This window comes from Bufo gargarizans, chromosome 6 (assembly GCF_014858855.1).
Source record: "Bufo gargarizans isolate SCDJY-AF-19 chromosome 6, ASM1485885v1, whole genome shotgun sequence".
Taxonomy (NCBI): Eukaryota; Metazoa; Chordata; class Amphibia; order Anura; family Bufonidae; genus Bufo; species Bufo gargarizans.
The window spans coordinates 130036085-130049040 of NC_058085.1; the positions used below are offsets into that span (position 1 = coordinate 130036085).

Here is a 12956-nt window from a genome sequence, read left to right on the forward strand (position 1 = left end):
AAAGTGGCAGATGAGGTTTAACACTGACAAATGTAATGTTATGCACATGGGAAGGAATAATGCAAGTCACCCGTACATACTAAATGGTAAAACACTGACATGGAAAAGGACCTAGGAATTTTAGTGAACAGCAAACTAAGCTGGAGAAACCAGTGTCAGGTAGCTGCTTCCAAAGCCAATAAGACAATGGGTTGCATCAAAATTGGCATAGATGCCTGTGATGAGAACATAGTCCTGCCACTTTACAAATCACTAGTCAGACCACACATGGAGTACTGTGTACAGTTCTGGGCTCCTGTGAACAAGGCAGACATAGCAGTGCTGGAGAGGGTACAGAGCAGGGCGACTAAAGTAATAACTGGAATGGGGCAACTACAGTACCCTGAAAGATTATCAAAATTAGGATTATTTACTTTAGAAAAAAGACGACTGAGGGGAAATCTAGTAACTATGTATAAATATATCAGGGGTCAGTACAGAGATCTTTCCCATCATCTATTTATTCCCAGGACTGTGACTGTGACGAGGGAACATCCTCTGCGTCTGGAGGAAAGAAGGTTTGTACACAAACATAGAAGAGGATTCTTTACGGTAAGAGCAGTGAGACTATGGAACTCTCTGCCTGAGGAGGTGGTGATGGTGAGTACAATAAAGGAATTCAAGAGGGGCCTGAATGTATTTCTGGAGTGTAATAATATTACAGGCTATAGCTACTAGAGAGGGGTCGTTGATCCAGGGAGTTATTCTGATTGCCTGGAGTCGGGAAGGATTTTTCTCCCCCCCTAAAGTGAGGAAAATTGGCTTCTACATGCTTTACATTCTCTGGGAGATATACTGTGTTGTTCAAAAAGTTGTTCCAGCAAGTTGGTCAGACTGCACATGAGTGCTTAGAGGATCCAATCATGGACAACTAGTGATATAATGGATGGGTGTGAAGATGTCAGTGCAAAGTCTTCAATAACATATGAATGACCAAAAGGAGACCAAAGGTCACCATACACATTCAAAGCTATATCTCCAGACTTCCCCATACACGCTTGGGTCAGCCAAATGTATATGTATATTCAATGGGGAGAGGGGAGAAAGATGCTGACAGACATGGCTTATATCCTGAGAGAACAAAAGGTTTGGGCGAAAACATACACCTTACTCGACCCCCCTAACATCATCTATTAAGGAGATTCAAGAGCCTCAGACACACATTAGATGGTTGACCAAAACAGCTATGCTCAGTGGGTTCAGCTGACAATACAAATGTGTATGGGGACCTTAAAGGGGATATCCTGAAAAAGATAATAACATCCTCAGGATAGATAATTATTATCACATCAGCGGGGGTCCAAGTCCCTGCATCCCCACCAATCAGCTGTTTCAGGGAGCCACCACACTCACTAAAGCTCCTGTGGGAGATACGGGTTGAGCTGCAACTAGGCCATGTGACCGATGTACAATGATGTCACTGGCCTAGGAAGAGGCTATGGAGCTCAAGGCTTCTTCTAATCGCTGAGGGTCCTGGGTGTTGCACCCCCACAGATATGAAACTGATAACCTATCCTGAGGATAAGTATCGAAATCACTAACCAAACTGATTTTAACCATTAAGCTACATCTGCAGTACAATTGCATTGTATGCAATCTTTATACAGCTGCCACTTGACAGTTAAAATCAATCAGAATTGCTACAAAAAGTCTAGGTGTATCCCGATCATAGGTTTGCTGGAACTCTTAGGCCCCTTTCATACGATCTATAAGGATTGGTTCCGGATGCGTTCAGGGTGCTTTCAGTGAAACTCGAACCATTTTGCAAGCAAGTTCAGTCACTTTTACCTGCAATTGTGGTACCTTGGAACCGAACCCGAGTTCAGGAAATGTTTTTTTACAGTACAAATTAATTTATGAAGTTATTACCTGAAGTCTTGTGAGACTTCGTGAAGCAATAACTTCAGCTTATCGTAGCCAATACATTCTAATACTGTACTGAGCTCCTGCTCCATACAGTATTATAACAAAGTTTTATGCGAATCAACTTCGGAAAAATCTGATGACAGATGCCCTTTTACCCCCTTAGTGACCACCCATATGCCTTTTTACGGCGGTCAGTAACGGGCCTTAGGCTGGGCTGCCGCTTTCATGTGACCAGTCTAAGCTGCTCACATGAGAGCAGCGGCCCTGCTCTAACAGCCCGGACCGGCAGGAATGCTGATCCGGGCTGTTTAACACTTTACATGCTGCGGGCAATGGTGCCCGCTGCATATCAAATGCTGACAAAGGGAGCGGACACTGTCTGTCTCCCATTGGCACCCCGCAAATGTGATCACGGGGTGCTGATGTGTGTGAAGGCTGCCTGGGGTCTGATGTAGGCCCCAGACCAGCCTTGAGTAATTTCCAGCAGGCTGACCCTCTCTGGCGCAGCCTGCTGGTCAATGTCAGATCAGCATTGCCATTAAAATGCAATGTACTATATGGATAGTGCATTGCATTTTAAAAGCAATCAAAAAGCTATGGGACTATTAAGTGGTAAAAAAAGTAAAAAAACAAAACAAAAACGTATTTATTGAATAAAAAAATCCCAGAAAAAATTACGTTTTTTTTCCATTTAAAATACGCTTTTCAATGAAAAAAATTGCAAAAAAAAAAAAGGAAAATCTTCCCTATATGTTTGGTAGTGCCGCATCCGTAATGACCCGGACTACATAAATATCACATAAATTATCCCCTATGGTGAACAATGCAAAAAAAGAAAAAAAAAAAAGAAAAGAGAATTGCAAATTTATTCTTAGTTGCCACCGAAAAAACTTAATAACAGGTGATGATCAAAAAGCACAATTTACTCCAAAATGATACCAATGAAAAATACAAGTCGTCCCCCCAAAAAATCAAGCTCTCACACAACCACATATAAAGAAAAATAAAAAAGTTATGGGTCTTGGGAAGTGGCAATGCAAAAACATTTTTTCTTTAAAAAAAGGGTTTTATTGCAAAAAAAGTAGTAAAACTTAAAAAAAACTCTATGTAGTTGGTATCGCTGTAATCGTACTGACCCATAGAATAAAGCTATTATGTTATTTATTGCTGTTTTTCCCATCTCCCTCCCAGAAGGAGTTAATAAAAGTTAATCAGAAAGTTATGTGTACCCCAAAATGGCGCCATTAAAAACTACTATTTGTCCTGCAAAAAACAAGCCCTAATAAAGCTAAATGGATGGGAAAATAAAAAAGTTATAGCTCTTGAAATGCTACGATGAAAAAAGGAAGAAAAACGCTTGATCAGTAAGGCCTAAAACAGGCTGGTCACTAAGGGGTTAAAGACACTACAGAAGTAGTACAACTTAGGGCTCGTTCACATGAACGTATTTTGCGTTCCGTATACGGGCCGTTTTCTGCGTTCCGCATACGTTCCGTATGTGGAAACCATTCATTTCAATGGGTCCGCAAAAGATGCGGACAGCACTCTGTGTGCTGTCCGCATCCATTGCTCAGTTCCGTGGCCCCGCAAAAATGATAAGTCCTGTTCTATTCTTGTCCGTTTAGTGGACAAGAATAAGCCTCCTGTTCCGTTCCGAAAATTGTGGAAGGCACACTGTGCCATCCATGCTTAGCGGATCCGCAATTTGCGGACCGCAAAAAGCGGCCCGGTCGTGTGAACGAGCCATTATGGAGAGCATGGAGTGTCAACCTCACCTGCTCCTAGCTACATTGGATATTAGTTCTCTCTATATCTTTATAGTCTGCGAGAGGTTCTGTCTCTGGCTTGCCAACAGCTCTCTTTTCACTGCTGGGATGGGACAGCAAGCTGCAGGAGAGGTACGTGTACATATGTATGTGCCTATCCTGTATGCATGGTAAAGTAACCTCATATAGCAGTATTATCAATGTGTGCAGTATAGCAGTACCTCATACCTATCTTGTTTAGTGGTAGGTTACGTTACATGTTCAAAAGTAGTTTGAGGGGGGGAGGGGGACTCAAGCTTGGGAAGCATAGGTGTGTTCTAGGACCAGTCAGGTATTCCTAGGCAGTGATGGCCAGCGAACACATGCGATCTGCCATCTTAACTGACAAGTCCGGCGATGCACAGGTAAGTCCTTACCTGTGCCTGTGCGCGAGCCGGTCTCGGAACTGCCTGCTCTTGGAAACCGCATTTCATTTCAGACCGGCTCGAACACAGACACAGGTAAGGACTTACCTGTGCCTCGCCGAACTTGTCATTTAAGATGGCAGATCGCATGTGTACGCTGGCGAACACTGCGAACTGGCCAGCACTGTTCCTAGGATCGTGCATTTTCCTTAGTTTTTACATGCTGCTCATCTGTTACTTCAGAAACACTTGGGGAACTCTGGTATCAGAAAATGATGGTCGCTAGGAAAATGTTTTTCCCAACTCCTAACAGATCACCGACCTGTGTGATCATCCTGGGAATTGTCCTGATCCTAGGAAGTTTTGAGCTTGGTTTTCTTGTGAAGCTTTTCACAGCCTCCAGCCAGCCACAGATCCTGCCCGTCGTACATGAGGCAAGGAGGGGACGATTCCGTTCCCTGGCCCTGTCAATCAACATGCGGAGGGGGCGTCTTTAGGATCCGAGGATGCGGCTGCTACCAGGACGTAGCCGCCCTACTTGCTGGAAGCAAGGTAATTAGCATATTTTAAAAGCACGTTTTAAACAAAATCTACTGGACCAAAATGTTTAATTAGATTATGTAGGCATAAATCGCAGTGTAGGGATTATAAGTAAGCAAAAAAAAAAACGGTTTAGTGAGATGACCGAAGCCCTTTAATGCTAGGTAGGACTGCTAATGAACGCACCTGCGCTGGGTTCAAATATAAGAACCGTGTCCTGATTCCTTCTCCAGCAAATATTAGCACAAACGTGTCAGCAGGATTAGGATCTAGTGCAGACTGCATGTTATGTAGTGGGTCTATTATTTTCCTGAACTACATTACTTCAGTCTGGAGCCTGAAATTCACGAAAGTGATATACAGTATTTTCCTGTATTAACCAGATATTAATAAACACCTTATTATTTTCTTTTAAATACGTTCTTCAGGCAGTGTGATATAAGTATAGATAGTGAGCGTACTAATTAGTATCCTTATCGTGTGAGACAGGAACTACTAGCCCGCCAACTACTGCCATATAACTTGGTGGACTCTGAGGCCTTTAGAAAATTTGTGACCATTAGCACACCGCAATGGAAGGTCCCCGGAAGGAAATATTTCTCCCAGAAGGGCATCCCAGCGCTATATGGCCACGTTCAGCGGCAAGTGAATGTATCTCTGGCACACAGTGTCGGTGCCAAGATACATCTGACCACAGACACGTGGTATAGAAAACACGGCAGGGAAGGTACATAACTTTTACTGTCCACTGGGTGAACCGTCTGAAGGCCGTCAAGCATGTAACCCATGGCACCCTTGTGGATTTGGTGTTACCGCCACGGACTGCATGCAGGCCTGCCTCTTCTCCTCCTCATACTCCATCCTCCGTCTTCTCCTCCTTGGCTGACTCCTCCTTTTCCGATGCACCCCCCAAGCTCCCCAGAACCTATTCGACGTGCTAGGTGAGACGGTGCCATGCTGTGCTGCGGCTGTTGTGCCTGGAAGCCAAGAGCCACACCGGTCCTGCACCACTTTTAGCACTGCGGTCACAGGCCGATCAGTGGCTAACCCTGCTAAATTTTACAGTTGGTAAAGTGGTGTGCGACAACGGTGCCAATCTTCTGAGCGCGCTGAAACAGGGCAAAACGACACACATGCCTGAACTTAGTCGTGCAGCGATTTGTTGCCAAATACCCCGGGGTCCAGGACACCTTGCGGCAGGCCAGGAAAATCTCTGCCTATTTTAGAAGATCTTACACAGCCATGGCTCGCCTTGCTGACGTTCAATGGCGACACCACTTGCCCGTCAGACGTCTGATTTGCGACTGCCCGACGTGCTGGAACACCACCTTGTATATGCTTGATAGGCTGCTCCAGCAGAAACGTGCCGTTAACAACTACCTTTACGAACTCTGCGGCAGGACAGGTTCTGGGGAGCTTGGTTTCTTTTCACTGCGCCAGTGCCTGCTCATGCACGATGAGATCACCAAATTGGTCAGTCACAACCAGGGAGCCATCAGTGACACTGTACCTTACGCCTTCTTTCTGGAGCATGCATTGCGTTGTGTCATTGATCAAGCCGTCGAGGAACAGGAAGATGAGGAAGTCGCAATGCTGAATGAATTCCCGGGGGGGCTACTCCATCTGTCAGCAGGAGTCTCCTGAGGCGTCAGAGGAGGATGGTGCCTGGGGGGAGGAGGAGGAGAAGCAAGAAGAGCAGGCTTTAAACTTTTCTGGGACCCCTGGTGTTGTTCGTGAATGGGCCGAGGAGACCGAGGACAACATTCTCCTGGGTGATAAGCAGGAGCCAGGCCACTCCACCGCTTCCAATTTAGTGCAAATGGGGGCCTTCATGCTCCAGTGTTTGAAAAGGGACCCCTGTATAAAAAGCATAAAGGGCAAGGACTAGTACTGGGTGGCAATGTACTTAGACCCCCAGTACAAACACAAAATGGCGAACATGTTACCAGCATCACAGAGGGCTGTCATAATGCAGCATTTTAAGGCCTTGCTGTGAGAGATGCTGCATTCTGCTGTTGCAGGCGCTGGCAGAGGATTTTCCACCCACAGAAAAACAGTTGCGAGTACCAATCCTATCCTACAGTGCATGCAAGAAGAGGGTGGTTTGAAGATGTGTTGATCACTTCGGATATGAGATCATTCTTGCAGCCAACCCATCGACAGCCGCCCTCCGGATCCAGCCTCAGGGAACGCCTAGACCGACAGGTGTCCGACTACATCGGGTTATCGGCCGATGTGGACGCTCTGAGAAGCGAGAAACCCCTGGACTACTGGGTGGTGCAGGCTTGACCTGTGGCCAGAGCTGGGACAATTTGCCATGGAACTCTTGGCTTGCCCCTTGTTGAGTGTCCTGTCTGAAAGGACATTCAAAGCAGCAGGGGGGATTGTGACTGATAAGTGCACTCGCCTAGCTCACGACAGTGTGGACTACCTCACATTTCTAAAAATGAATGAGGCATGGATCTCGGAGGAATTCAATACCTGTGACGACCACGTTTAATTGAATTTCCTCATGACAGCCCACAAATATCCACCACCACCCAGAACAAATAATGGTCCCTGTCTTAGGTAAATACAGCGGCATAAAAGGCCTTTTCTGTCTGGTGAATGCCTAATTTTTGGGACCTCGGAGGAATTCAACACCTGTGACGACCACGTGTTATCGAATTTCAACTATTATCATTTGTTTTTTTTTCAAGATGGAGGATTTTGTTAGCCATGTTTTCAATGCAATTTTATATTTTTTGTTCTTTTAAACATATGTACCATATTTTCCAGCGTATAAGACGACTGGGCATATAAGACGAACCCCAACTTTTCCTTTTAAAATATAGGGTTTGGGCTATACTTGCCGTATAAGACTACCCCTGAATGCCCAGCCCTCCCTGTCTTCAAGACGATCTTCTCCAGTCCAGGGAATTGACTGGGATCTATGGATGGCACTGTTATGGGGAGGGGGGTCTGTGGATGGCACTGCTATGGGGAGGGGGATCAGTGGATGGCACTGCTATGGGGAGGGGGATCAGTGGATGGCACTGCTATGGGGAGGGGGGGGTCAATTGATGACACTGCTATGGGGGGGGAATCTATGGATGACACTATATAGCATCTTATGCTATATGTGTCATCCACAGATCCATCCCATGACAGTGTCATCCACAGATCCCCCTCCCCATAACAGTACCATCCACAGATCCCGCTCCCCTCCCCTGACTTTTAAAAATAATTTCTTGTGTTAGAAAGTTGTCTTATACGCCGGAAAATACCGTATATATCTATTTGTACTGGCCTGCAGTAAAATTGATATCTAATGACCATCTAATATAACCTCCAGCCACATAATCACTTGATGTTTTCTGTCAGTTGAATGCCTAATTTTTGTGGCCTGTACTCCCGTGGCCTAAAATAAAAATTGTCTAGGCTCCAGCAGGCCACATTTTTGACAGTTTCCCTTTAAGACACAAAAAAATGGCCCCTGATTAAAATACCATTTTTTTGTGGGAATTTTTGCAATTGATCCCCCTCTGGTATGTCACTGTCCATGTTGTGGGACGATTTGTGCACTACTTGTAAGTATTTGGTGGCTGCAATAATGACCTGAAAGTTTTTAAGGTTTGCCTGCCATTAAAGTGAATGTGGCCCGCCACTAACTTGCGGATCGCAAACTGTCCTGGCCGATGTATGTATTGATGAGCATGGAGTTACAGTGGAACAAAAACAAATAAATAGCACATAGAGAGAGACTCATCCACACATAACAATTACAATAACTTCACCAATCCAAGATGACAAAACTTAAACAGACATTATCGCAAATTTATTCTTAGTTGCCACCGAAAAAACGTAATAACAATTGATCAAAAAGCGCCATTTACTCCAAAATGATACCAATGAAAAATACAAGTCGTCCCCCAAAAATCAAGCCCTCACACAACTCCATATAAGGAAAAATAAAAAAGTTATGGGTTTTGGGAAGTGGCAATGCAAAAAAAAAAAAATCTTTAAAAAAGGGATTTTATTGCAAAAAAAACTAAAAAAAAACTATATGTATTTGGTATCACTGTAATTGTACTGACCTATAGAATAAAGATATTATGTTATTTATCCCGAAAAATGAACGCTGTAAAATTTATAACGTAAAAACACCGAGGCAGTATTGCTGTTTTTCCCATCTCCCTCCCACAAAAAGTTAATAAAAGTTAATCAGAAAGTTATGTGTACCCCAAAATGCTGCCATTAAAAACTACAATTTGTCCCACAAAAAACAAGTCCTAATAAAGCTATATAGATAGAAAAATAAAAAAGTTATAGCTCTTGGAGAGCGACGATGAAAAAAGGTAGAAAAACGTTTGATCAGTAAGGCCCAAAACAAGCTGGTCACTAAGGGGTTAAAGACACAGAAGTAGTACAACTTATGGAGAGCCTGGAGAGTCAACCTCACCTGCTCCTAGCTACATTGGATATTAGTTCTCTCTATATCTTTATAGTCTGCGAGAGGTTCTGTCTCTGGCTTGCCAACAGCTCTCTTTGAAGAGGTGCGTGTTCATATGTATGTGCCTATCCTGTATACATGGTAAAGTAATCTCATATAGCAGTATTATCGATGTGTGCAGTATAGCAGTACCACATACCTATCTTGTTTAGTGGTAGGTTACGTTACATGTTTAAATGTAGTCTGAGAGGGGTGGGGTGAGTGACTCAAGCCTGTGAAGCATAGGTGTGTTCTAGGACCGGTCAGGTATTCCTAGGATCGTGCATTTACCTTAGTTTTTACTTGCTGCTCACCTGTTACTTCAGAAACACTTGGAGAACTCTGGTATCAGAAAATGATGGTCGCTAGGAAAATGTTTTTCCCAACTCCTAACAGATCACAGACCTGTGTGATCATCCTCGGAATTGTCCTGATCTTAGGAAGTTTTGAGCTTGGTTTTCTTGTGATGCTTTTCACAGCCTCCAGCCAGCCACAGACCCTGCCCGTCGTACATGAGGCAAGGAGGGGACTGGAGCCTCTGGGCGACAACAGCAGGTGTGTGATTTATTTATTTTCTGTATAGATGAACTTCATTGAAATCAAGAGCTTTAGGCCCCTTTCACACGGGCGAGTTTTCCGTGCGGGTGCGATGCGTGCGGTGAACGCATTGCACCCGCACTGAATCCTGACCCATTCATTTCTATGGGACTGTGCACACGAGCAGTGATTTTCACGCATCACTTGTGCGTTGCGTGAAAATCGCAGCATGCTCCTCTTTGTGCGTTTTTCACGTAACGCAGGCCCTATAGAAATGAATGGGGTTGCGTGAAAATCGCATGCATCCGCAAGCAAGTGCGGATGCGGTGCGATTTTCACGCATGGGTTCTAGGTGACAGTCTATTCACTGTATTATTTTCCCTTATAACATGGTTATAAGGGAAAATAATAGCATTCTGAATACAGAATGCTTAGTATAATAGTGCTGGAGGGGTTAAAAATAATAAAAAAGTTAACTCACCTTCTCCTCTTGTTCGGGTAGATGCCGGTCTGTTCTTTAGCTGTGGGCTGAAGGACCTGTGGTGATGTCAGATCACATGCTCCATCACCATGGTGATGGACCATGTGATTGGAGCATGTGATCTGACATCACCTCAGGTCATTCAGTCCACAGCTAAAGAACAGACTGGCATCTACGCGAACAAGAGGAGAAGGTGAGTTAACTTTTTTATTATTTTTAACCCCTCCAGCACTATTATACTAAGCATTCTGTATTCAGAATGCTATTATTTTCCCTTATAACCATGTTATAAGGGAAAATAATACAATCTTCAGAACATCAATCCCAAGCCCGAACTTCTGTGAAGAAGTTCAGGTTTGGGTACCAAACATGCGCGATTTTTCTCACGCAAGTGCAAAACGCATGACAATGTTTTGCACTCGCGCGGAAAAATCGCGCATTTTCCCGCAACGCACCCGCCTCTTATCGGGCAAAAAACATGACGTCCGTGTGAAAGAGGCCTTAGGGAGCCTTCACACGTGGCAGAAAATCAATTCCATTAACCTTTTAATAGGGCTTGCAGAAATCCATGCACTTGCTGCCCCAAGTCAAATGAATGGAACAGATTTTTAGACACTGAATTTTCTTCCATGCGTGAAGGTACCCTTAGGCTTTATTCATACGTCCGGGGACCCGCAACACACCCGGCCGGCACCCACTATACAAATGCCTATTCTTGTTCGCAGCTGCGGACAAGAATAGGACATGTTCTATCTTTTGTGGAGCTGCAGACCCGAAGATTAGGGCCGCCCTCCGCAAATGCGGATGCGGACAGCACACTGTGTGCTGTCCGCATCCATTCTATCCCCATATAGAATGAATGGGTCCGCACCCGTTCCACAAAATTGCGGAACGGATGCGGACCCATTTGCGCACGTGTGAATGGAGCCTTACCTGTACAAGCCTCGTGGGTAAAAACCACGCCAATTTTCTGTAAAGCTGAATATGGTTTTGATGCATTGTTTTTAAACCCTCTTAAACCCCTCAGGACTTGGACATTTTCCATTTTTTTCAGTTTTCATTTTTTAGTCCCAGCCTAATAGTTTTTTTAATTTTCCACTAAAAATAGTCGTATCATGGCTTGTTTTTTTTTAGGAACAAGTAGTACTTTCTAGTGGCTCCATTTATTGTCGCATAGTCTAGTGTGAAGCTGAAAATAATTTCAAATGGGGCGGAAATATAAAAAAAACAATTCCACCAGTTTTATGGGTTTTGTTTTTAGTGTTTCCTATGTGGTAAAACTGACCCATTACCTTCATTCTCCTAGTTAGTACAATTACAATGATACCACATTTATATCGTTTTCTTGCATTTTAATACTGAATAAAAACAAATTACTGGAATAAAAAGTGAATTTTTTTTTTTTGTATTGTCATATTAATACCCCCATAACTTATTTGATTTTCATATCTACAGAGCTGTGTGAGGTCTAAATTGTTGTGGGATGATATGTAGTTATTATTGATACAATTTTTGAGTGTGTATTACTTTTTGATCACTTTTTATAATTTTTTTTTGGTGGGGTGAAGTGGCAGAAAAATGACTGCCATATGGGATAAATATTTTTACATTTTAATAGTACGGGCATTTTTGCACAAGGCTGGGATGATTTTAATATTTTTTATATATTTTAAAAACCTTTTTTTTTTTTAATAGTGCCCCTGCTAATTTTAAAGATCAGGTTGTTACAGACTCGAAAATACCAAATATGAGTACTTGTTTTTTGGTTGTTTGTTTCAGTTTTACATAATAAAGCATTTTTGAAAAAAAATAATGAATTTTTTAGGGTCTCCATATTCTGAAAGCCATAGTTTATATTTTTTGGGATGACTGTCTTATGTAGGGGCTATCTTTTTTTCGGGATAAGATCACTGTTTGGTACTATTTTAGGGTGTGTATGACTTTTTGATTGCTTGGTATTACACTTTTTGTGATGTAACAAAAAATAGCTTTTTTGACACTGTTACTTTTTTTACGGTGTTCATCTGAGGGGTTAGGTCATGTGATATTTTTTATACAGCAGGTCGTTACAGACGTGGTGATAACTAATATGAAAACTTTTATTTATTTATTTAAGTTTTACACAATAAAAACATTTTTGAAACAAAAAGATTACGGTTTGATTAGTACTATTTGGGGTGCGTAAGACTTTTGCATCGCTTGTTATTACACTTTTGTGATGTAAGTTAACAAAAAATGTCTTTTTTGACACTTTTTTTTTCTACGGCGTTCAGGTGAGGGGGTGGATCATGTGATATTTTTTGTACAGCAGGTTGTTACAGACGTTGTGATACCTAATATGTAAACTTTTTTTAATTTATTGAAGTTTTACACAATAAAAGCATTTTTGAAGCAAATTTTTTTTTATGTTTTAGGTCTCTTTCACACAGGCGTCGCAGGAAAAGGTGCGGGTGCATTGCGAGAACATGCACGATTTTTCCACATGAGTGCAAAACATTGTAATGCGTTTTGTACGCGCGTGAGAAAAATCGGCATGTTTGATACCCAAACCCGAACCTCTTCACAGAAGTTCGGGTTTGGGATCGATGTTCTGTAGATTGTATTATTTTCCCTTATACCATGGTTATAAGGGAAAATAATAGCATTCTGGATACAGAATGCATAGTACAATAGCGCTGGAGGGCTTAAAAAAAATAAAAAATAATTTAACTCACCTTAATCAACTTGCTTGCGCAGCCCGGCTTCTCTTCTTTGCTGTGTACAGGAAAAGGACCTGTGGTTACGTCACTCCGGGCATCACATGGTCCATCACATGATCGATCACCATGGTGATCGATCATGTGATGGACCAT

At 42.9% G+C, this 12956-nt stretch overlaps 1 protein-coding gene across 1 annotated transcript in view; it reads left to right on the top strand.

Annotated features, from left to right (window-relative positions):
- The first annotated feature begins 9367 nt into the window (after nucleotides 1–9367).
- Nucleotides 9368–12956, top strand: part of B4GALNT2 (beta-1,4-N-acetyl-galactosaminyltransferase 2) — a 214121-nt gene continuing 210532 nt past the window's right edge. The window contains exon 1 of the mRNA XM_044296761.1: nucleotides 9368–9641. Coding sequence (XP_044152696.1) covers nucleotides 9442–9641 — 200 coding nt within the window. The 5' untranslated portion in view covers nucleotides 9368–9441. The remainder of the gene's footprint in view (nucleotides 9642–12956) is intronic.